General features: G+C 38.6%; 1 protein-coding gene and 1 pseudogene across 20 annotated transcripts in view; both read left to right on the top strand.

The window, feature by feature from the left end:
* The first annotated feature begins 3,786 nt into the window (after window positions 1-3,786).
* LOC114513826 lies at window positions 3,787-4,766 on the top strand (annotated as a pseudogene).
* A 13,978-nt stretch (window positions 4,767-18,744) lies between these two features.
* PLEKHA5 (pleckstrin homology domain containing A5) overlaps window positions 18,745-25,527 on the top strand; it is a 202,009-nt gene continuing 195,226 nt past the window's right edge. For 3 of the 20 annotated variants that reach the window (XM_028531889.2, XM_036019281.1, XM_036019280.1), the window contains exons 1-3: window positions 18,791-19,100; window positions 19,251-19,330; window positions 21,608-21,665. In XM_028531889.2, coding sequence (XP_028387690.1) covers window positions 19,009-19,100; window positions 19,251-19,330; window positions 21,608-21,665 — 230 coding nt within the window. In that variant the 5' untranslated portion in view covers window positions 18,791-19,008. Of the gene's footprint in view, window positions 19,101-19,250; window positions 19,331-21,607; window positions 21,666-25,527 lie in introns of all 20 variants that reach the window. The other 17 variants (XM_036019278.1, XM_036019285.1, XM_036019282.1 and 14 more) reach the window with 11 other exon arrangements.

The raw sequence follows: 25,527 nt of genomic DNA, 5'->3' as shown, positions 1-25,527 counted from the left end.
TCATGCAGATTGGTGCCTTTTCTCCAGGTGGGTGCAGAGAGGAGAAGAAAGATACATTGATGCTAAAAAGAGTTTTTTCATTGTTTGTTTAATTTTTGTGTTTTGGTAGGTAGGAAGGGGGAAAAGAAACTCACATAGTATAATTCTTAATTCATAAACTCAGTTTAACTGCATTATAACAAAGTTGGTCAAGTAGATGTTTATAACAAATGCTATAGGAATTATTGTTTCAAAGAATTCACAGACCAGCAGTGAACAAAAATTTTCACAATATTCCCCCAAATAAAAAAGTATGTTCTAAGCTATAGAACATAGATTTCTGTGATTGTTTTAGTGGTTGTCATTCATGAGGAAAAGTAATTTTACCTACATCTTTATCATTGTACAGTGTATTAAACCACCTTTATGTACCAAACACCGAAAGATAAGGAACAGTAGTCCCTCAGCCATTTGTCTTAGAAATCTGGAGCATAGAATAGGTATAACAACTAGGAATCATCCTCAACAAGATACTGGCAAACCACATCCAACAGTACATTAAGAAGATCATACACCATGACCAAGTGGGATTCATTCCAGGTGTGCAAGGATGGTATAATATTCGCAAATCAGTAAATGTAATATATCACATAAACAAAAGCAAAGACAAAAACCACATGATCATATCAATTGATGCAGAAAAAGCATTTGATAAGGTACAGCACCCGTTTATGATAAAAACACTCAGCAAAGTGGAATAGAGGGAGCATTCCTCAACATAATAAAGGCCATATATGAGAAACCTACAGCCAACAGTATACTCAATGGGCAAAAATTAAAATCTTTTCCACTAAGAACAGGAACAAGACAAGGATGTCCACTTTCACCACTTCTATTCAGTATAGTACTGGAAGTTTTAGCCCCAGCGATCAGACAAGAAAAAGAAATAAAAGGCATCCAAATCGGAAAGGAGGAAACAAAACTGTCACTGTTTGCAGATGACATGAGGTGTACATAGAAAATCCTATAGACTCCACCAAAAAACTGCTTGACCTAATAAATGAATTTGGCAAAACAGCAGGATACGAAGTCAATATCCAGAAATCAAAGGCATTTCTGTACACCAACAATGAAACAGCAGAAGCAGAAATCAAGAAAAAAATCCCATTTGAAATAGCAAAAAGAAAAATAAAATACCTAGGAATAAACCTAACCAAAGAGGTAAAAGACCTGTATTCAGAAAACTACATAACACTGAGGAGAGAAATCAAGGAAGACACAAACAAATGGAAACACATACTGTGTTCATGGATTGGAAGAATTAATATAATCAAAATGTCCATACTACCAAAAGCAATTTACACATTCAATGCAATACCTATTCAAGTACCAATGGCTTATTTCACAGACATAGAGCAAACACTTCAACAATTTATATGGAACCATAAACAACCCCGAATAGCTGCTGCAATTTTGAGAAAGAAGAGTAAAGTAGGAGGGATCACAATACCTGACACTAAACTATACTACAAGGCCACTGTAATCAAAACTGCCTGGTACTGGCATAAAAACAGGCACATGGACCAATGGAACAGAACAGAGAGCCCAGAAATAAACCCAAGTCTCTATGGTCAATTAATATTTGACAAAGGAAGCAGCAACATAAAATGGAATAAAAATAGCCTCTTCAACAAATGGTATTGGGAGAACTAGACAGCTACGTGCAAAAAAATGAAACTCAAGCACCAACTTACACTTTATACAAAAATAGATTCAAGGTGGATAAAAGACTTAAATATAAACTGTGACACCATTAAAGTCCTAGAAGAGAACGTAGGTAGGAAAATCTCAGATATTTCACACAGAAACTTTTTTACTGACTTGTCTCCTAGAGCAAGGGACATAAAGGAAAGAATAAACAAATGGGACCTCATCAAAATAAAAAGCGTTTGCACAGCTAAAGAAAACAGTATCAAAATAAAAAGAGAACCAACTGCATGGGAAAACATATTTGCCAATGATACCTCAGACAAGGGTTTAATCTCCAAAATATATAAAGAACTTACACGACTCCACTCTAAGAAGACAAGGAACCCAATTAAAAAATGGACAAAGGACTTGAACAGACACTTCTCCAAGGAGGACATACAGAAAATCCAAAGACACATGAAACGATGCTCAATATCGCTAGCTATCAGAGAGATGCAGATTAAAACCACAATGAGATACCACTTCACACCAGTCAGAATGGCCATCATAAACAAAGCAACAAACAACAAGTGTTGGAGAGGTTGTGGAGAAAAGGGATCCCTAGTGCACTGTTGGTGGGACTGCAGAGTGGTACAACCACTATGGAAAGCAGTATGGAACTTCCTCAGAAAACTAAAAATGGATCTGCCTTTTGACCCTGCGATTCCACTGCTGGGACTATATCCTAAGAACACTGAAACACCAATACAAAAGAACCTTTGCACCCCGATGCTCATAGCAGCACAATTTACAATAGCTAGGTGCTGGAAGCAACCTAGATGCCCATCAGTAAATGAATGGATCAGAAAACTACGGTACATTTACACAATGGAATTCTATGCAGCAGAAAGAAAGAAGGAGCTCCTACCCTTTGCAACAGCATGGATGGAGCTGGAAAGCATTATGCTAAGTGAAACAAGCCAGGCAGTGAAAGACAAATACCACATGATATCACCTTTAACAGGAACCTAATCAACAAAACAAAGAAACAAGCAAAATATAACCAAAGACACTGAAATAGGGGACAGACTGACAGTGACCAGAGGGGAGAGGAGAGGGAATTTCAGGGGGGAATGGGTAGGGTTTACAGGAACAAATTTGGAGGACACATGGACAAAAACTAGGGGTGGGGGGTAATGTTGAGGAAGAGGGGAGGGTTGGGTGGGTGGGCTGGAATGGGAGTAAGTGGGAGAAAACTGTACTTGAACAATGATTAAAATAAAATTAAAAAAAGAAAATAACAAAAACAAACAAACAAAAAAAACAACTAGGAATCATAACATTTCATTGTAAGTTTTTCCCTAGACGTAAATACTATTAACATTTTCTAATTATCCTTTAGACATTTTTCTCTGCATATTTTTCTTTTTTTTAAGGACTGCCAAAACTAACTTTATTTTTGCATCCTTTATGAATAAAAAGCCACCAGTAACCATTTTTTTCCTTCTTTTCCCACTTAGATCCTTAAATCCATCTTCAATGACCATGTATTTCAGGAACTGCTGAATTCAAGTATGTTGCCTATAAAAAAACAGCTTGTACATTGCTTCATATATATATATATATATGCTTCATATTATATATATATATATAATGTAGAAAAGCATTTTATCCCATCATAATCACTTACACAGTTAGCCATGGAGAGTAACAGGCCTGCTGGCGAAACAGGTCACCCAAAACAGAGATGCTATCAAACTAGTGGTTAAGGACTAACCTTTGAAAAAAAAGCAACACTTATCCAGGGTTAATTTAATTTTAAAAACAAATAGAAGCTATCGCTTCACCCCTCAACTCAACAGACAGTCTACCTGTGGTATAATTGCCTACATATTTCTATTTAATCTCTTTTGTAAACTACAGTCAACTCTTGGAACATCTTAACTAACCTATTTTCAGAAAGGCTCATACCTTCAATAAAAGCGAATAATTTGAAAATCCACGCAGAGGTGCCATTGGCCAGAGCAGCCACAAACCGCCTTTTGTTGGGGGAAGAAGGTTAACGACCTATGGAGGGCTGTGCTGCAGGAGCAGAATCAAGATGCAGTGAACACTGAACTTGGTATTTTGGAAATGGAAGGCACTGTTGACAAAAGCAGACAACTCAAGACCTACAATTATTTGCTCACTAAGACATTTAAGTGAGAGTCTCAAGAACATACAAAAGAATTAGACAAAGAGCTAGATGAGTATGTGCAAGGTGGCAAGAAAACAGACTCAAAAGAAGAGGAAAATGGGCAAGATCATCTCAAATGGAAGTAACCTGCCAAAGACAGACTAGGGGACAGACTAGAAATAAACTACAAAGGTTTGTATGAGATTACTGAGAGCTATTTTCAGGAGACAGTGGCTGATTAAATTACTTTCAGGTTGCACAAACCAAAGAAAGATCTGATACACCAAGTAGTGAGTATAACTGGGAACAAAAGGACAATTGAACTTCTGATGCAAACTGTTGAAGTTGAACAAAATGGTGGCTTTTTCTGTAATGAATGGTAGTCAATGAAGAACACCAGGTGGAGTTTTCCTCAATTTTCCAATCAGTGAGGAACAAATTAAGGATGTTTTCTACAGTGAAAATCAGAAGGCATATGAAAATAAAAAAGCTGGTAGGAAGAGAAGAACACAAGTGTTGGGGAGAAAGATGAGTTTTCAAGAAGATGATGAGGCATTCTCCCTCTCTGGTGTTGCCCTTCCTTTCCCTTCTCCCTCTTCTTCTCCCAGGGGCATTACCTTTACCTTTACGTTTCTCTCCTAAGCTCCAAGTGCCCTTCTTTTGCCTCTGTAACTTGTTTCCTGAGCCCATGCAACCCAGCCGAATCACTCCTTCCCACTCCTGTAACTTTTTAAAGAAATTTTCATTTATAATTTGGAAAAAAAAAAGATGATGATGCCATGTCATGAGAAACTTGCAAATGACACAAACGAGGGCCTGATCTATCTTAATGAATCACAGGAAGGACATTGGAGAAACCAAGTTGGTTGCATAGGAAGCCATTGAGGTTAATCATTCTCATTAATTGTATATTTTTTCCTAATAAAATTTGGGTTTAAAAATAGCACCAGACTATTCATATTATGTTTTTCATCTTTATTGAGGTACAATCAATAAATAAAATTGCAAGATATTTGAAGTATACAATGTGATAAGTTGATATATGTACAGACATCAGGTGTCAGATATCTTGATATATAAAAACATATCAAGTTAATTAACATGAATTAATTAACATATCCATCACCTCACATATTTACCACCTCCCCCTTCTTTGTGGTGAGAACATTTAAATTCTACACAGAAAATTTCTATTATAGAATACAGGGTTATCAACCATACTCACTATGCTGTACATTAGATTCTTGGAATTCATCTTACAACTAAAAGTATGTACCCTTTCACCAACCTCTCCCTATTTCCCCCTCCCCAGCCCCTGGCAACCACTTTTCTGCTTTGTTTCTATGAGCGTGACTGTTCTCCATATTGCTTCCCAGGTGCCCTTCTGGCTTCTTTAATTTCACATTCATTTTGAAAGTTGCCTTTTCATTTTACAAAATGTCATAATTATAAAAATTATTCCCTGCCCCTACAGTTATAAATATAAACTAAGTCGTCAAGTGAAGTGCTGAATAAATCCCTTGTCCTAGGTATTTTTATGGACAGAGTCTGCCAGACCAGCTTCCGCAAACTGTCCTCCGAGGGAAGTGCTCCTAAGTTTTCTGTTTGGCATTTAATAACAAGTACGGTGGCCTCATATCAACCATTCCTTTGGACAGATTTTTGAAAGTGTCTATTCAGTGACACACCCACTCCTTTACTGTGCACGATTACACCTAAATAGCTGTGGTGTAGTTACAGAATATTGGGGTTCTATTCCAAATTGGCTTCTCTTTGTTATAATTTAGCTAAGATCCACTTTTTAAAGAATAAAATAAATCTATTTCTAAATTCAGTAAGTTTATATTGCCTATACAAGATATCATAGTGTCAATTTCTGCATCATTTGGAAGAGGAGATTATATAGCCTGTAAGAATTCTTTCAACGAATTGTAAGGAAAATATTTCAAGCTTATGATTGACATTTAATTTAATCTATCATGCAGTTTGGTATATGAAATTTGTTAATTTTTTTCTGTAGTAAAACATAGAATTGCTGCCCTGCTCTAGTTATTTAAGAAAATAGATAATGGTGAGGGAAGAAGACTTGACTTTGGGTGGTGAACACACAATCCATCAATATACACATGATGTGTTATACAAATGCACACCTGAAACATATGTTTCTATTAACCAATGTCATCCCAATAAATTCTTTTTCAATTTAATCTTTATTGTATTTTTTCCCATTGCCATTTAGTTTGCTTATCCTCCCCACCCCCAGCAATCCCCATACTGCTGTCCATGTCCAAGAGGCCATTTTCCTTTTTGCTCAGTCCCTCCACCTCCTAACCTCCCCCTAAGCTGTCATTGGCCCAATAAATTCAATACAATCTTTTTTAAAAAAGAAAGCATAGATTTCTGCCATTTAATGTAGGTGGAACTTAAATTTTTGTTATAAAAATTATATACATTCAATAAGAAAGCATTGGAAAATAGAACCAAAAACAAAGACAATATTTAATTACAAAATGTTAATCACTGCTAACAACATTTGGGTATGTGCCTTTCCCAAAATATCTGTTACAAACATATTTTTTAAACCTTCTCCCAAAAGAATCATGCTATGCTATTTTAAATCTTGCTTTTTCACTAATTATATATTACATTTACCATGTTAACAGTCTTCTAAAACTGTATTTTTAATGGCCATTTATTATCAGCATAGGTATACCAAAATGCACCTAACAGAACCCAAATTCTTGGGCATTTATGAGGAAAAAAATCACTGTGATGGACAGCTCTGTATGTACAACTTTGTCCACATTTCTTATTACTGCCTTAGGGTAAATTCCAAAAAGTTATTTCTGGGCCAAAGGGTACCAGAAGGGAGGAAAGGAGGGAGGGAAGGAGAAACAAAGGGGAGGAGGGAAGAAAGATAAAAGGAAGGAATGGGGGGCAGGGGAAGAGAGACCCATTTTAAGAAATTTATCTTGTATGGCCAAGTTGCCCTCCAAAAAATTAATACCTATGTAATTCTTACTGGTGGTATATAAGAGTTCCACCTTCCCCAGAACCTCTGTAGAAATAAATGGATGTCTCCCAAGTCCTTTTTCTGCACCCAGTGTAAAGTGGTATTTAAGGGGAAAAAATGTCTTCTAATTGTTTGCTCATTTCCTAATATAGTGCCTGCCACATAGTCCGTGTTCAAGAAATATTTATTCAATTAAATAATGAATCGGTAAATATATATTATTCTAAACAAAACAGGAAGCAAATATAAAGAAATAATAGAATGCACAGGGGAAAAAAGAAAAACTAAACAAGGAATCACAAGGTTAGGTCCATGCCTAACCAGTTTTATTGCCTCAGCAAATAATTTGATCTGACCTCTTCTCAGGGGTGGCTTCATGGGCACACAACTTGTGTAGTCATATAGGGTCCTGCTCTCAGAGGCATCCTATGATGGTTTAATGCTCCGCTGTCACCACTAAATGCCTAAGAATTTTTGAACGAGGACCCCAACATTTTTATTTTGCTCTGGGCCCTGCAAATTATGTTGAAGTCTTGCCTCTACCTCCTCACCTGTAAAATAAGATTTTAAAAATGAGGCCTAGTCAAGCCACAGTAATTCTGATTCAATGAGGTTTTCCTGGATACCGCACAAGAGGCTGCTGTTTAGGTACATAAATACCTTGGAACAATCTTGAGAGCCATTTCTAATTGCTTGGTGAAGATTCTTCCTTCCGTGGCTTGTTTGGCCCTTTTCTCTAACCTGCCTCCATCAGTAGTCTCCTTCAGCCTCTCCCTCTGATTCTGCTTCCTAATGGCTCGGGATTATGTTTACTCCTACAGCACTGCAACCATTGACCTTGAAGTAGGAAGGGACTGAAAAACAGAAAGTTATCCTGGCTGGTGTGGCTCAGTGGACTGAGTGCCAGCCTGTGAACTGAAAGGTTGCTGGTTCAGATCCCAGTCAGGGCACATGTCTGGGTAGTGGGCCAGGTGCCCAGCTGGGGGGCGTGTGAGAGGCAGCGGACTGATGGATCTTTCACATTGATGCTTCTCTCCCTTTCCTCCTCCCTCCTTTCCCCCTCTCTAAAAATCAATAAGTAAAATCTTTTTTTTTTAAGAGAAAGTTACTTCTGATGATAATTTTTTTCTGGCCTGAAAAGAAAGAATCATCAAACATAGTTGTCTATAATGAAGGTAATGAACAGAAAAAAAAGAAGATTTCGAAATATCAATTTGAGCTTCACCTTTTCTCTTTCTTTTAACTGTTTCTGAAAGCACCTCATCTCCATCTTTAAATGAACCATAGAGGGCAATTCTAATGTACAACTATTTCAGAATAGAATAAATACTACTCCATTTTTGAGTAATCATTTTGAAAATAAGTGATGGACAACCGAGGAAAAAATCACAGCAAGCTACTCAGAGATGGGAACAGCATGCAAAGTACACTAATTTAAATTACCTATTTTCTGTACTCTAGAAAAATGCCATCTTTATTTTAAAACATTTATATCTGAGCAGTTCAAGCTATTTCAGGATGTTATCTGTTTCAACACATATAATGAAATGAGGTGGGTAAACATTCTGCCATTTTACAGAGGGATGGAAAGTAAAAATAACCTGCACAAGTTACACAAAGCTTAGATATCTGAGTGCTACGCTTTTTGTTGCACCTCAAAATGTGAAATAAAAACACGCTACCAGGTAATGGACTAGGATAATTTTTTTAAAGATTTTATTTATTTATTTTTACAGAGGGGGGAAGGGAGGGAGAAGGAGAGGGAGAGAAACACAGAGGTGTGAAAGAAACATCAATCCATTGGCTACTGCATGCCTCCAAACCTGGACCTGGTCCATGACCCAGGCATTTGCCCTGACCCACAGGAATTGAACCCACAACCTTTCGCTTTGTGGGATGATGCCCAGCCTACAGAGTCACACCAGTCAGGGCTGGACTGGGATTACTTGAAAGTTTTCCTTTCTAAAATGTGTACTCTTTAGACTTCATTATATGTAGAGCAAACTATATGAAATAAATCTTCTTGACAACTTTGTCTTGCCCTTAATAAGTAGAGCTTCTCCACAGAGCATGTGTTTGGGAGAATTTTGATGATATTGGCGTGGTTGGGATTCTGAGCATCTGCCTGAGAGCTGGGTAGACAGAACGTAAACACAACACATGTCCATCAGTGGACAATTGGCAAAAGTACCTATTTTGGTTCGAGTTTTCTGTCAGTTTTGCTTTTTGTTTGCAATACTATGGTAACATATTGCCAATGTATAGTCTGTAAAGAGAGTAAAGGAGTGTGGCTATTCAGGTGGTCAACCAACTTGTGAGTGTTACAGTTCAAATGAAGATATCAAAGAAATTAATAGTCCAATTACCAGAATTAGTTAAAGCAGCATTCTTAAAGATCTGCCTTACTCTCAGGAAATAATAAGGTGAGCAATGAGAATATCTGATTCATCTAAAAAAATAATTAGGAGTTATTGAGGCATGAGGCAAATTTTATGTGTATAATTTTGACATGTATGTGGAGAGTCATACATTCATTCCAAATATTGAGCCCCTGACATACTAGGCATTGTGCTAAGGGCTGGTGAGATAGACATGATATATCAGGTAAGATGAAGTTTAGCTGAGAGTAGCAGAAAATCTCCACCCCAAAAAATAGCATTAGCTTAATCAAGATAGAATTTTTTTTAAGATTTTTATTTATTTATTTATTTTTTAGGGAGGGAAGAGGTGGGGGGGAGAGAGAGAGAGAGAGAGAGAGAGAAACATCAATGTGCGGTTGCTGGGGGTTATGGCCTGCAACCCAGGAATGCACCCTGGCTGGGAATTGAACCTGGGACACTTTGGCCACGCTCCCAGGCCGCGCTCAATCCACTGAGCTACGCCAGCCAGGGCTAAGATAGAATTTTTATCTGAGTAGTTCAGAATTTATAATAGAATGTGCACCTCAGCATTACTCCTTCACTTTTAAGTCTGAAGGAAGCCATTCAGAGCTGCTGCCTGAAGTCCTTACGAGATGCAGGCTGTACCCAGGTATCTTTTCGGCCAGCCCTAGGGTGTGGCCTTTGTCTTCTCCATCCAGGATGGAGTACAGCCATCCTATCCACATTTTGAGCAGCAGGTTGAGGAAGAGGGGAAAGCAACAGAATTAAATATTTGCCAACCATGTTTTAAGAAAATTTCCCACTCTGGCCAGGTAGCTCAGTTGGTTACTGTCTTGTCCCAATATGCCAGGGTTGTGGGTTCAATCATCAGTCAGAGCACATGTAAGAATCCAGAACACGTAAAAGAATCTAAGTGGAGAAACAAGTTAATGTCTTTCCCTTTCTTTCTCTCTCTCAAATCAATAAATAGAAATTAAAAAAAAATTTCCCATAATCTGCCATACATTTCTCTGTTTACATCCAATTTACCAGCAGCCAATCCAAAGGCTCACAATCCAGGTAAAAGGGTGCCTGGGAGATATGTCTCTAGTTTAGGCATCTACATGTTCAAGAAAATCAGGGACTATCTAATGAGGGACAAGAGATATTAGAAGTAAACAACTTATTTCTGACACACATGGCCCCAGACCTCTTGTACCTAACATACCTAACAGAGCTGAAGGAGGGAGGGTGGAGAGTAGATTGAGCTTAAGATGTAATTTTACCAATTTCAAGAAATCCTTCTAGAGGTAGTTGTTAATTCACAACATAACTCAGTTACCTATTTCTCCAGAAAGCCTTCTCTAGCCATATTTGCAATATTGGATGCAATTTTATAGGCTTTTATCTTCCATCTTGTGCAGTATCTATAATACCATTTATTACCGGAGGCGATTTATCTGCTTATTTCTCCCCACCTACTTCCCACGCCAACTTGACTGAAATGTCTTGAGAACCAACACCTGAATTTGTATTTCTTTATATTTCCAGGATTCCTATAGTAGACTCATAAAACATTTGTACTGCTTAAATTGGATAAATAAACTTCTGGTAAACAATCTCTCATCAAATATGATAAAGGTAGTTACCACAGAGTAATAGAGAAAACTTTTACAGCTCTCAAAATATTTAGCACCACATTTTTTGCTTGTGAACACAAGATTCTTTTATTTCCACCAATGTTTAGAATATCATCTGATTTTCTGAGCATGTTAAATATTGCTGACAAACTTAGAACTAATTGCACTTTGTCAGTGATGAATACTAGGACACTAATACATTTTTTTAAAGTCACTCTTTTATCAAGATTGCCCCCCCAGAATTTCTTAAAATATTCCAGTAAAGAACATAAATAGCTAATTCTAACTCCTTTCTATGAATGGTGATGTTGGGCTGAGAATGACACAATTGGAAATAGAACGGCATAGAAGGACAAGTGCTGTTTCCTAGGCTCGTAGCCTTCCACAAGTCCAGAAGGGCAGGCCTCCCGTGGGCGACCGGGCTTCACAGTGAGTTCCGCAGCTCAGTCTCTCCGTCACCTGTCACCCGTGCACAGTCTGTACAAGGAAATTTAAGCTGATGGGATTTATTTGTTTAGCCCTTTTCATTTTAAAACTGTTCATTTCCTATTGTAATTATTCAAAACTTTTTCTTGATTTTCTTTGGTAGAACATGCATGGTTTTCAGAAATTCAACTGATCAGACAATTGTCCATTCCCAAATGCTTGGTTTTAAGAAAAATGTATCCAAAGTAGAAGAGTTTTGTTAAAAAGTTTCCAGTTTTTTCCCCCAGCACTGTACACTGTTATTTTATGATTCAATTACTAAATATTTGTTATATACTAAATACATACAAGGCAGTGCCAATGATAATACAAAAAACTCACTTTCACATTACATTTTCCTTAACTTGGGCTACATGATATGTTACAATTAACTACAGATACTCTATTTTAGATTAGTATCTATTATATAATTCTATATGCAACTGAAACAAACGATGGATTGGAAACTGAAAAAAATTGGTTAAAATCAAATATATATGACCAGTAAACATGTGTATATAATGTTCTATAAAAAGATATAAACTGTCAGATGAGATTGTCTTGCTTTAAAAAATTAAACATCTCAAAACACTAAAGAAAAAATGATCTATTCAGAGAGTACTCATGCACTATGTAAAACAGTAACAGTGAGGGAGAAAATTATTCCCCTTCAGTCTTTCCTTTTTTTTTATCCTTGGACTCAGGGCATGAGATCTGATAACTTCCTCAATTATAGCTTGACATATCACCAGTGATTATAAGCTTACTTGTTTTTCTTTCCTCAGTTCATCCAGCTATAGTATTTCATTTTCTAAGTACTACATATTATTTTTATCAATATTAATGTTCCTAGAAAGAATTTACATTCAAAAGAAGTTTCCATATTTCCCTTTAACAAATTAAATCCAGTGCTAAGTCTCTTCTGTCCTTCAATATGTCATTCAATATAACTATAAATCATGGTGTTTTTTAAGCCAGGTAGACACCCTATAGAGAGCAAATATTGCATATTCTGCTCTGTAGGTCTTAGGCCCGTGCCATTTTTTTTCTGCTCTGTATGGAATAGTCTATAAAAAGCCAAAGAGAAGGTTAAATCTAAGAAAGCATAGAAACATGACTCACTGGCAAATTGCAGCAATACAAACAGAGATAAGAATTAAATATGAACTGCTTTATAAAATGTAGGGCACTATGTGAACATAAGTACTATTATTCATGCAGGTAAATAATACATATTAAATGATAAAGATAATACACACACACACATATATATATATATTTCAATCCTCACCCGAGGATGTGTTTATTGATTTTAGAGAAGGAGGAAGGGAAAAAAACAGAGATGGAGATAGAGAGAGAAACATTGATGAAAGAAAAACATTGATCAGTTGCCTCCTGTACTTGTCCAGGCCAGGGATGGAACACTTGCGCAACCTAGGTATGTGCCCTGACCAAGAATCGAACCTGTAGCCTTTCGGGGTATAGGATGATGCTCCAACTGAGCTACCCTGCCAGGTAATATATTTTCATTTAGCGAGTCTAAGGAGAAGAGAAAGGTGAAGGCTATAATAACAATTCAGCAGGGAAGATGTGGGATTATTGTGGAAGAAGTAACTTGGTCAGCTCAAAGGAATTGGGGATGGTTTCTTGGTGGAAGTAATTTCTGAACTAAGAATTTAAGCATAAGTAGGGGTTTATTAGCTAAACAGAGAAGAGGGTATTCTAGGCAGAAGGAGTAGCATGTACAGAGACTTGAGGGAGCCTGGCTTGCTCAGAGAACAGTAGTAGGCCATTCTGTATGGTTAATATGTGGGAGAACAGGGCTGAGGTCAAAAAAAGGCCTCCAATGCCAGGCAACGGGCTTTGAATTTTATCCTCTAAGTTTTTTTTAGCCATGAGAGGATTTTATGCAAGAAAGGAACATAATCAGATTAGCATTTTTAAAAAGATCCTTCTGATAGCAGTGATGAATGCTCATATCAGAACATGGGAAATGAGATAATTTTGTGATATATTTAATGGACAGTTAATATAATTTATTAACCAACTAGTTGTGGGAGGATGATCCCAAGGTTTCTGATGTGGATATTTGTTTGGATGCTGGTATCATTCACTAAGAGGGGAATACAAGGGACAATGCATGTAATTGAAGGAAAAGTGACTTGTTTTAGAATGCTGAGTTTGACTTACTTAAGGAACAACCAGAAGGAATATTCCTGAAGGAACATGTCTAGAAGAAAATTTGATATATGAGCTAGAACTCAGGAGAGAGATCTGGGCTGACATGTAGTTGCAGCAATTACATACAGTTCATCCTTGAATGGTACGGGTGTTGGGGGCCCCAACTATCCCCTTTCTACAAAGTGGAACATGCACATACATGTTAAGTCGACCCTCACATACGGGGATTCCCAACCAGGGACCAAAAATACTTTTGATCCATGCTTAGCTGAATCCGCACATGCTGAAACCTGGGGATTTCAGGGCTGGCTGTGTATTTATTGAAAAAAATTCCGCCCTGGCTGGCATAGCTCAGTGGATTGAGCGCAGGCTGGGAACCAAAGTGTCCCAGGTTCAATTCCCAGCCAGGGTACATTCCTGGGTTGCAGGCCAGAACCCCCAGCAACCGAACATTGAATCTTTCTCTCTCTCTCTCTCTCTCTCTCCCCCTCCCCCTCCCTCCCTCCCCTGTCTAAAGATAAATAAATAAAATCTTTAAAGAAAAAAAAAATTCCACACAGTTCAAACCTTCTGTTGGTCAAGGGTCAACTATATTATCAGATGGAGCAGGAGTTAGTGTCTGTAAGAAGCAGGCCTTAGCGTGTGAAGGAATCACCCAAGTGCTTGCTAAATGCCAACTCCTTAGTCTAATCCTCAGAGGTTCTCGTTAAATGGGTCTGGGAAGAGGCCCAGGAATCAATATTTAAGTAAGCTTTAAATAAGCTTCCCAGTGACTGTACTGCAGATGGTCTATAGCAAGAGCAAGAGAGCTACAAAGAAGTGGTGTCAGGATGCTAGAACGTGGCAAAGTTCAAGGAGTTGAAGTGGTGATGTGAATATAGCCAGGAGGTCGAGAAAGCTTGAAACCGAAAGCATCCATTGGACTTGGCAGCCTACAGAAGGGCACTGGTGACTTGGAAGAGCAAGTGCAGTGAGGTGGAGAGAGTAGGCACCGACCGGAGTAGGTAGAAGAGGGGTTGGGCTAGGGAGGAGGATACGATGAATAAGTGAGGGAAGGAAATAGGTTGTGACAGAATTTGAAATCTAATAGTCAAAGGACCTGGTTTAAGCTCTAAGTGTGGTGTTTAGTGGTTATATTATACATCTTCACACAACCCATTTTCTTGTTTTTAATATGTCAGTAATGTCTGTTGCAGAGCCCTTTGTACAAGGATGATATTGCATGTGAAAAAATGTTGTAAACTGCTCTTTCAAACCTTTCTAATAATATTAACAAAATAAAAGGCGCAAAATCCTAAAGAGTTCTATACAGCAGGCATCTTATTTGTGTTTGTCCACTGTGACAAAACATGTCCAATGTCAGTCATTGGAGTACTTGCCCCATAAAAGCAGAGGGCTTTAAAGGGAAAAGAATCATTTGTAATGTCTTAAATAGACCAATGCTCTTACTTTACAATTGAGGATCCAAGGGTTTAACTGGGGAATGGAGGTTAAATGATTTGTTCAGAGTCATACAACTAACTAATAGCAAAGCCAGATATAAAATTTGGTCAGTCATCTGACTGAATACAGTTTCCCTCTACTCAGCTGCTGCCTACACCTATATTATAACACGTCTTAATTCTTTATCATATGAATTTCGGTCGTTCGCAGTACAGAGATGTAGATGATTTGGAACTTTGCTGATTGGGGTAAAGGAAGAGTTGTTTAATTTGAACAATTCCGGAGGTTCAAAATGGTACTTCCTTAAGACATTTTTTAACTATTTCCTTCCCTCTTATTCTCAAGCCTCCTGCAAGGTGCCAACGTAGTCCAGAATCCCAGCTGCAGTAGAAGGATCAGCTAGCAGCAGGGTTAGTGCTGTTAATATTTTCTTTCAGTGACCCCCCTTCATAATTGAAGAGCTCTCCAAAGATCAATATAAAGACTGTTGTTTGAGACAGGTCTTGAGTAATTCACAGGACAGGCTTGAAAAACAGTTGTTATGGAAGATTTATTTTTATGACAAGGAAAGAGATGCTACTTCCCACACTATACTTAAATATTTACTTCTCCATTTCCCTTTCTAAGCTACCTGAGGCTGGCCAAATCTTTTAATCTTTTCTGGGTAACAGGTTACCCAGAAAAATGTATGCTATGTAGTAGGGATCTTAAATATGGTTGTTAATGAATGAGTGAAGTAATTTTATTAATAGTTCTCTGATCAGTTTATTCTTTAATAGAAAAATAATTCCTAATAAATTGACTCCCACCCATTAGTTTTCTTCCCTGTCTTATCTCCCTCCCTTCTGCCTAGACTTCCACTAAGCTAATTGGATCATCTATTTTGGCCTTCCTTATAACTTTTCATGATATATAATACTCTACCATTGACTAGTTAAAGGAAGTGTCTACTATATTCTTCATTTTGTGAACTAATGATGTAACAAAATATATAAAGTAATACAAATATATTTGGACAGACAACCTAATCAAAGTCACACCACTTTGTTGGTAGATTTTAAATAAACATTAATGTGTATGAATAAGAGATGTGTCTTGATAGAAAGGGAAATTTTCTCTCAAGAGTCTTTTTTCCATTTTCCATTCCCTTTAAAAGGGGGGAAGCTGATTTGCTGTTTTCTTAGATGTCACCCAGTTCTGTTTCCTTTTTCATATTTTAAGAAACTTTCCTTCGAGTTTTTCTTGTCATTGTGTGTATTTTTCTGTAATACTTTAACTGGAAGCTCTTTAGAACAAGGGTTGCCCTTTATTTATACAGAGTAGTGTTTATTTTTAGTGCCCAGTACTTTTTAAACCTCTTCTCTTTTTTTGGAGCAGCTGCACTAGCCATAGGATAATACACCTCAAAAAGGCAGATCATGATATAAGAAACTGAAGAGTTTCACAGGATGGAAATATAAAAAGAATGCAATAAAATCAGAGGTTAGATATGAGTTTAGGTCTGAGTCAGTTATTGAAGAGATATGGGGGATAAAAAGGGGATATGTTATTTGGAAATAACTTTGTTGGGAGGTCAAGGAATGGGAAGAAAATGAAGTTCAGTAACTATTCAAGTACTGATCTAAGGTTGGGTAGGATTCAAGGATGGGGAGGATTCAGAGATGGGGCGGGCAGGATCCCTAGCCTCCTGCAGTGGAGACACACATACACACAAAACTGGAAGGTAAAGCAGACCAGGATAAGGTGACAAGGTTACAGAGAGAGGGCATTCTAGAAAAATTTTAAGAAAAATACAATTTCACTAATTAAGGGTGAAAATTATCCAGAATGCCTTACATTCTAATATATGATGCTACTTTGATTACCTCCTGGAAGCCACAAGGACTATTATTTCCCCAAACCAGAAGCATGTCTCATTTTGTATGTGATTCCCTAAGTTTTTTATTTACTGCTTTTCCTGAATGTTGGAACATATTATAGAATTGTACTGAAGACTTTAGGCTACCATTTCAGCAATGGTAACCTACATGAATCTCTATCACTTTTTGAAATATTCCTTGCACTTTCTGAAATATTTTTTTGCTAAAAGGAATCCCCATAAAACATATGGCCAACCTAAAGACTTCTCAGCAATACACAGTCAAAAAGTCAAACATTATAGCTGGACCAAGAGGCACCAACTTTCTAAAGTTATAATATTTAAAAGATTCGCTTCAGATTTTTAAAATTTGTAATGATAGCACAATATAAAGTCAATAGCTCTTTATTTTCTTTCTATGCTATATCCAATGACCACTGATGGTAATGTGAAACATTTCCTGCTAGTTATTCATTGATTTTTTTTCAAAAGTCATTTTTTCCCCCAGAGACTGGGCAGGAGATAAGATGTCAAGAAGTAATAAGTAGTGAAAATAAAGAGGGGAATGCAAAGGAACCAAAAAGAGAAAACATTAAAGTGACATTATTTCTTTCTCCCTGTGTATGCAGATAGACAGGAAAATTATAGCAGTAATTGCAGACTCCTTTTCACCAAAGACAGAATGGCCTTGGGGAATTAGAATAGGAGAAAAAAAGTCCATAAAACTACATTCTCATCCAGACCCCACCTGACTTGCTGGATATGGCTTTGGCCAAGGTCATTTACCCTTTCTGTGCCTTAGTTTCTTTAAAAATTGAAAAGATTATTTCCCTCTTTGTGCTACTGGCAAGATAAATGAAATAATGCTTCAGCAGCACCTCCAAACTGGTGAGAAATAGGTTCTATAAGAATACAAAATACAGTAGTACTATTATTATTGAACTGTGGATCCTGTTCGAGTGAGTCATCTTGCTGCAAAGATGCCTAAGCAATTCCAAGTGTGGCTAAGGACCAGATACAATGGGAAGAGGAAAGTACTCTTAAAACAGCGTTAAGGAAGATCTCATTTGCAGTGAAATATGCCCTTCTCTTGTTCAAAGAATAAAAAGGTGGGGTGAAGAAGAGGGAGGGTAAACAAGATTTTTAGAATAAGTATAGCAATGTGGTTATACAAATAGACTTTTGAAATACTAGAGCCTGTTTGAATTCAGGCTTTGCCACTTACTACTATGACCTTGGGGAAGTTGCTGTTTCTATAAACCTCATTTTTCCCATTCATTAAATGGGGATTTAACAGCATCATTAGCGTTGTTGTGATTTAAAACGTACACCCTTTCAAGGACTCTGCAAAGTTAGCTATTACTGTAATTTATGGGAGATAAGGGACAGTAGAAATCCAGATTGACAATAAGTGAACCTTTTTAAAAAATACAAGAGAAAAAGACAAGTTTTTACAAAACATTATATGGTTTAAGGAAGGAGGAAAATTTGTGAAGTCCGAATACATTTGTATTTCACCAGTCAGGTAACTAGTCAAACCTTTGCTATCTGGCGCACAAAATACAAACAGGAGAAACCTTTCGGAAGCTTTTTATTTTAAAGATAGAAATATATATTTAAAAAAATCTCTTTGGATAGCCAGTATATCTTATAAAACAAAGCTCATACGCTGTGCTTTTGTTGTTTTAAAACAAGGAGCAATCAGGGGCGTGGGGACTACGCTCTCTGGCGTCGCGCTTCATGCTGGGAAGCTTCGGGGCAAAGCCCTGGGGGCAGAGCGCGTTTTTTTTTTTTTCTGGTTTTTTTTTTTTTTTTTTTTTTTTTTTTTTTTTTTTATATTGATCCCGGAACCTTCGCTCCGGCGGGCGCGGGGGCGGGGGGCGGGGGGCAGGGGGCGGGAGTGCGGGAGGGGCGCGAGGGAGGGTTCTGGTCGCGGGGCGCGGCGCCGCTTGCCCATCCCCCGAGCGCGCGGCGGGGCGGCTGGCGGGCGGTCACGGAGGATGCGGAGGGGCGGCGACGCGGACCGGACCCAGCTGGGGCGGCAGGGCGGGCGCCGCCCGAGGGGGTAGGGCGCGCGCGGGGGCGCGCCGGGCTGGAAAGGCGCGCTCCGGCCGCGCTCGCACCGCGTTCCCTTCGCTCGCTCGCTCCCTCCTCCCGCGGCGGCAGCAGGAGAAGGCGGCGGCGGCAGTGGCTGGGGATCAGACATGGCGGCGGATCTGAACCTGGAGTGTATCTGTTCGCTGCCCCGGTCCTGGACTTACGGGATCACCAGGGGCGGCCGAGTCTTTTTCATCAAGTAAAGAGCTGGGGACGGCGCGGGGGCCCGGAGGGTGCGGGAGGCTGCCGAGAAGGGGGGAGAGAGCCTGCTCTGTGCCGCTTCAGCCCCCTCGGCTCCTCTCGCGCCCCCACTCACGCTCGGTCTCTGCCCTTTCTCTCACCCCTGCAGCGAGGAGGCTAAGAGCACCACCTGGCTGCATCCTGTCACTGGCGAGGCCGTGGTCACCGGACACCGTCGGCAGAGTACAGGTAACGCTGAGCCCGGCCGGGCCCCATCGGAGTTGGGCTCCGCCGGGAGGAGGCGGCAGATCACGGCCACCCGCCTCCCGGCAACCTGCCCCGAGCTGCAGTCCCGGGAGGCGGCGAGGTGAGGCGGGGGTCAGCAGGGGACCCGCCACCGGAGTTCTTTCGAGTCTCTGGACGCCTCTCGTTTCCACAGCCTTTCATCACCACTTGGAGACGGCGCCCTCTTCCTGCGCCCTCTCCCCATCCCAACCTGGACAACCCTCACGCCCCTGTGGTGGCCGACTCCCCTCTCCCTGGAATCCTGAGTTTTACCTCTCGCAGCCACTCCTCACTCTTACTACTCTCCCCCGCCCCTTCCAAGTCCCCCCACCCCGTTTCAATGTTTAGGAAGACCGTTTCCACTCCCCTCCCTGCAGCCCGGGACCCTGCCACTGGTTCGCCGAGAAAAAGTGTTCACATCCTCTCCCTCCTCCCGGGAGAGCTGCCTCCTGCTGTGCAGCTTCCTCCTCCTACTAGGTGGGATTTGTGGGTAGGTGCAGGAGAGAGAAGTTTGGGGGTGCTGTGATCCTATCTGACCGAGATCAGCTCAGGAAATGCTGGGCCCTTCCCTCCTGCCCGAGGAGGCATTTACAGCCGCACTTGCTGGCCAGCCAGATTCAAAGTCCCCGGCAGCCGCACAGAGGTTGTACAGACTGCCAGGAGGCGGTGGGCGTGCAAGGGGGTGTCCCTTGTGTGGGCATTTGTGCCCTAATTGGAGGAGATCGGCGGGGAAGCAGATCTCTCCTGTTCCTTGGCTAGGCTGTTTGCTAAAATGTGAGTTGAGCTGGAGAAAGGCTGGTTGTAGCTTCAATGCCGGTCTGGCTTTCTTTTGTCGTTCTTTGTTTACATTCATGAAACTTGTTTGTCTTTGAAACGTAACATGTGTTCTCTTACTGGCCTGCCTCTATTTCTGGTGATTGGAGAGGCTTAAGAACTGTTTGGGTCGAAGGTGAGGCCGCCTCCAGCAGTTCTTCACAGCTGCCTTCCAGGATACTACTTTCTCTCCAACTCTAGGATTCTGACTCTCTTAAAGTTGGCAGGATATTAAACCTGCTTTTTCTTTCAAATTCTGGAGTTCACTAAAGTGACTAATGTCTCTAAATTTGCAAAAAGGTGGAGGAGGAAAGGGAAGGTTGGTGTAGCAAACATGAGATTACATTTTTAAGGCATTTCTGACTAATAACACCGTCATGTTTCCTCACTCCTCTGAGCAGTATTTGACTTAAATATACCTTCCAATGTTTTGCATGCTTATTTCAACTCTGCTCGCCTCTTTGCCTTATGGATAGTAGCAGATTTATTTTGGAGACAATCTAGTATTTAAATTATTTAACCTAATTGTGGAATTGTTTCTTACTTATTTTGGTTATGTGTAATGTAAATTTGTATCGCATTTTACCCCCACACATTTGATAACATTGACACCACAGAAAAATTTTATTCTCCTACATTATTTCACATTAATATTTTAAAAACATGATTATGATTTTTTCTGGTTTGGTTTATTTGCTTTGACTCTGGTTTTGTACTCACATTAATGGCTTTTTATTTCAGAGAGGTACTGTGATTAAATCCAAGCCACTAGTCATTTGTAAGTAATATGTAATAAAGTTACCATGGTTCAGCTGCATTATTCCCAGGTTTATTACTTGAAACTTCACATCTCTTAAAGTCAAGTCAGTAGAAACATACATGTATAAGTATGTGATGTCAGATTTCTTTTCCCTTAATTTAGTACTTTGGAAGTTTTTTCTCATCAATGAAACTTCCTGGATGGATCATTTAGGTAGCTGAAATGTATGGTCTTAAATAGACACATTATACCTGAGAAGGAGCAGGTGTTGATTTTAATGCACAGGTTTTTTGTGTTGTTTGTTTTGGCTTGCTTTTTCTGGCGCGCGGGGGGGGGGGGGGGGGGGGGGGGGGGGGCGGGGTGCGGGGGGCAACCATTCATAGGTATTTTACCTAGGATTAGACGGCTTCTGTTTGGTCTCTCTCTAATCATTAAAGTATATACATCCTATCAGATAATCTGTGATGTTGTGATGCTTTTATGATGGTGTGCAGTTTGAATTGCTGTTTCCCCAAAAATATTTCCTCTACTGTGAGCTTTATTACCAGTTAAACACTTTTTTGTTGGAAACTGACTTAATAAATGAAGATAGCTGATTGTGAAAAGGATTGAAACTTATTTTGTTGTCCTGGTGAGATAATACTAATTGTGAAATGTATGTTTTTTAGATTTGCCTACTGGCTGGGAAGAAGCATATACTTTTGAAGGTGCAAGATACTATATAAAGTGAGTTTTCTTAATTATGTTTTTTCCTTGGCTATTCAAATGTTGCGATTAATGTTCAGTTGAATATTTGTATGTCTAGATAGGATTATGGTTTTTTAAGGTTTATTATGTAATATTGACTTCATCCTTTGTATAATGGTGGAATTTTGAGAGAAACAATGATACTCTAGTTTTTTTGTGTTATTTGCCTGGACATTCATTCATTGATTTGGAAATTGAACCATTTATGGCCACAATTACCTTTTTGGTTCTTCTGATTCCTGGGTGATACAGCATTATAACATTTTTGTCTTTAGCATGTTATCTTTTTTTTTTGCTTTTTATGTGAATTTTTTCCTGTGTTTTTTTGATCAGAGCTGTTAGTAAGTAGCAGAAGTGAGGTAGATGTAGGGCTGGGTTACAGCCTGAGGAACAATGACAGGGCTGAAAGGAAAAACCAAGTGTTCCCACAAACATCTGTTGGGTATCTGTGATGTGCTCAGTTTGTTTAAATATCTCAGCTTTTAAAATGTATCTGAATGTGTTGCTGATGTTTGTGCTAGAATAAAAGGCTTTCAGTGCAGCATACAGAGGGGAGATGACCAGTCAGTCCTAACCTTTAAACTAATTCTATAAGAGATTGAATTTCTAGTCACAGTTCACTTGGTAGTACTTCGAGACAAATGCAAATGCTTGAGGTCCAATTATGTAGGAAAAATTTTTATTCCCCACAGGAGAATAAAGGTGGTTTTATTTTCATTTTAAATTAGAAGCTTATTTACTTAAGAGCTTATTTCTGCTGTTTTAAAATTTTTTGCTTAATTTTAAGGAACTGAAGCTGGAAAGAGAATAGATTTGGCTGACACGTCAATAGTTGGTTAATAATTACAGATACCTAGCTAAAGTTACCATTATTTCATCCAGCCCTGTAAGGTATTTTGCTAAGTGACATTTTTAAGACCATGCCATACTTCCAGTGAATTATAATTGGTTGTTTGGCGTCAACAGTTTTTAGAACGGTATTTATATAAAATGTCAGGGGATATTTATGGATATTAGAAATGCTTTTGGATATAGAAAGAGGGAAAGCACAGGTGTGGTACTTCTGGATGTTTTTCAGTTGCTGCTTTTATTTGGAGATTGTGTTACACATTATTAAATGGATTAAAACTAAAGGTATGAGTGAAGTGCAGTGTCATCAAGTATTTTTTCTAGTGTTTATTTTCATCTTAATTTAAAAGCAGTTTTTATTGCCATGAAAAGAGATGCTTCTTTTTCTTTTCTTTTTTTTTTTTTTTTTTTTTTGATGTCTTGATATTTCTGAAGATGGAGTTCATTTATTTTTATTTAATGTAACTTGAACTGCATAAGTCTCACTGATCTTACAAAAATAGGAGTTACACAACAATTCTTAGTTATGTTTTAATTTCTGTGACTGTGTGCATTCATAGATGAATGTTTGAGAGTGCAAAATGTTATTCTGTGTGGGCTGAATATGTATATTTTAGTTCAGAACTAAGCTGTTAAAGAGAGACTGAGTTTTCTTCTACTAGCCATTTTGATTAGATTTTCTTTTATGCTGACTTAAACAAATTAGCATCTTTTTTGAGTGTCATGCCTAAGTAAGTTTTTCAGGAAAATGAGGACAGTATTAAGAAAGCTATAATTTTACTTTAACTCTGAGGACATTTTAAACTAGTATTTTTCAATTATGTGCTGTTAAGAGACAGCTAATAATGGTGTCTAAATGTAACAATAAATAATTTAGGTTATGAAAGTAATTTGTTCTAAAATTGAGCATGTTAGGGAAACATCACTCATTAAACTTCCTTTATGTAAAATATATGATTTCTTGATTGATAGATCCTACTGCCTTTCCTTTCTGGATTATATTAGAGGACTAATTTTTTTTTTTAATATTTTTTAAGATTTTATTCATTTACTTCTAGAGAGAGGGGGAGGGAGAAAGGAGGAGAGGGGGAGACATCAAAGTATGAGAGATACTACATGGATTGGTTGCTTCTTGCATGCATCCATGTGGGGACCTGGCCCACAACCCAGGCATGTGCCCTGACTGGGAATTGAACCAGCTACCCTTCTGTTTGCAGGCTGGCACTCAGTCCACTGAGCTGCACCTGCCAGGGCAAAATACTAATTTCTTTTAAGAATAGTTAAATCCCTAATGTAGGTTCTGTTTTCCTAGAAACTTTTTACTTGTTTTGTTAGTAGCAATTAGGGATTATTGCTCAGAATGGTAGGTTACCAAAAAGAATTATCTTTGATAATATTTGGTATTGACAATTGAGTCATTGTGGGTGGTAAGACATCTGAGTGGAGAAGAGTGAAAAGAACTAGACAGTGGTCTTTTTTAAAAGATTTTATTTATTTTTAGACAGAGGGAAAGGGAAGGAGAAAGAGAGGGAGAGAAACATCAATGTGTGGTTGCCTCTCGTGTGTCCCCTACTGGGGACCTGGCTGGCACCCAGGCTTATGCCCTGACTGGGAATTAAACCAGTGACCCTTTGGTTTGACCCCATCCACTGAACCACACAGCCAGGGTGAGACAGTAGTCTTAAACCTTTTAAAACACTTTGGAGGTCAGTCTTCACATCTTTAAATTAGGCCAGCTGAGAAAGGCAACTTCTAAATTCTACCTAAATTTCTTTGCATTTTACACTGTTGTGAGAATTTACAATAATCTACGAAATAATGAACTCACAGTGCCAAGAAGAGGTAATGTGGGAAACAGGGAAAGCTGCTTGACTTTCTTATCTTGCTTAACTATTTTATTTTAGTCTAACTCGTCAAGCTTTTACAGATAAGTACGATGGATGTAGCGCCCCAGTTGTGTGCGCTTTCTTTCTTCCTGGTGCTGCAGTTTGTACTTTGTGTGCATGTCTTCCTTGCAGAGCTGCATGAAACAGTTAGTAGTGCTAATGTCAACAAAGGACTCAATTAGATTAAGAGTTGTGCAGAAAGGAGTTGGATAATCAGTTTAACGTCATACACTCTTTCAAATTGGTTTTTAATAAAAGTATACAGTTAGACCACAGAATATATAATATAGAAAATGTATTTTACTATAGACCCATTTGGTCCCAAAATGGTAATATTTGAAAATTGATTATTTATCTTTTTTTTTTTTTTTGACTTTTTTTTTTATTTCAATCATTGTTCAAGTACAGTTTTCTCCCCTCTACTCCCGTTCCAGCCCCTCCACCCAACCCTCTCCCCTTCCCCCCATTACCCCCCACCCCTGGTTTTTGTCCATGTGTCCTCCAAATTTGTTCCTGTAATCCCTACCCATTCCCCCCTGAAATTCCCTCTTCTCTGAAAATTATTTATCTTAAATATAAATATTTAATACTTTAATTTTTTTCCAAGAAAAGTACTTTTTCCGTGTACCTTAAGGTAGCCAGCCTCTGAAATACTTTATTATGTGTGTGTAAATATATGTACACACAGTTTGAATTTGATTATTGAGTTTCTGTATTGCTTTTACAACTTAATTCATGCTACTTATCTTTAGCAGTAATTGTCAGTGAGTTTTATAATTTATAAAGTATAGCTTTAAATATTCAAATACCTTAGCTCATAAAGTACAGAAAATAATCTTATGTATTTAAAAGTTATAAAGCTCTCTGCTTACTCTGTGAAGGATACCATTTAATGACTCTGTAATGACAGGTCATGGCAACTTAAAATGGATGTGTCGTTGACTGTTGCTTTGTGCCTCGAAGCTTTGAGATGGTTAATGTAAAGTGCCAAGGAAATTTTACAGCAGTGTTCTCTGAAGGGTGAGAAACTTTGCCCTGATTACTTAAAGGTCATTGTTTTATGTGGCAGGATGGAAGATGAAAAAAAGTCATTGCAGGATAATAAA

The sequence above is a fragment of the Phyllostomus discolor genome, chromosome 2 (genome assembly GCF_004126475.2).
Source record: "Phyllostomus discolor isolate MPI-MPIP mPhyDis1 chromosome 2, mPhyDis1.pri.v3, whole genome shotgun sequence".
NCBI lineage: Eukaryota > Metazoa > Chordata > Mammalia > Chiroptera > Phyllostomidae > Phyllostomus > Phyllostomus discolor.
This window is presented reverse-complemented; position numbering and strand designations above follow the sequence as displayed.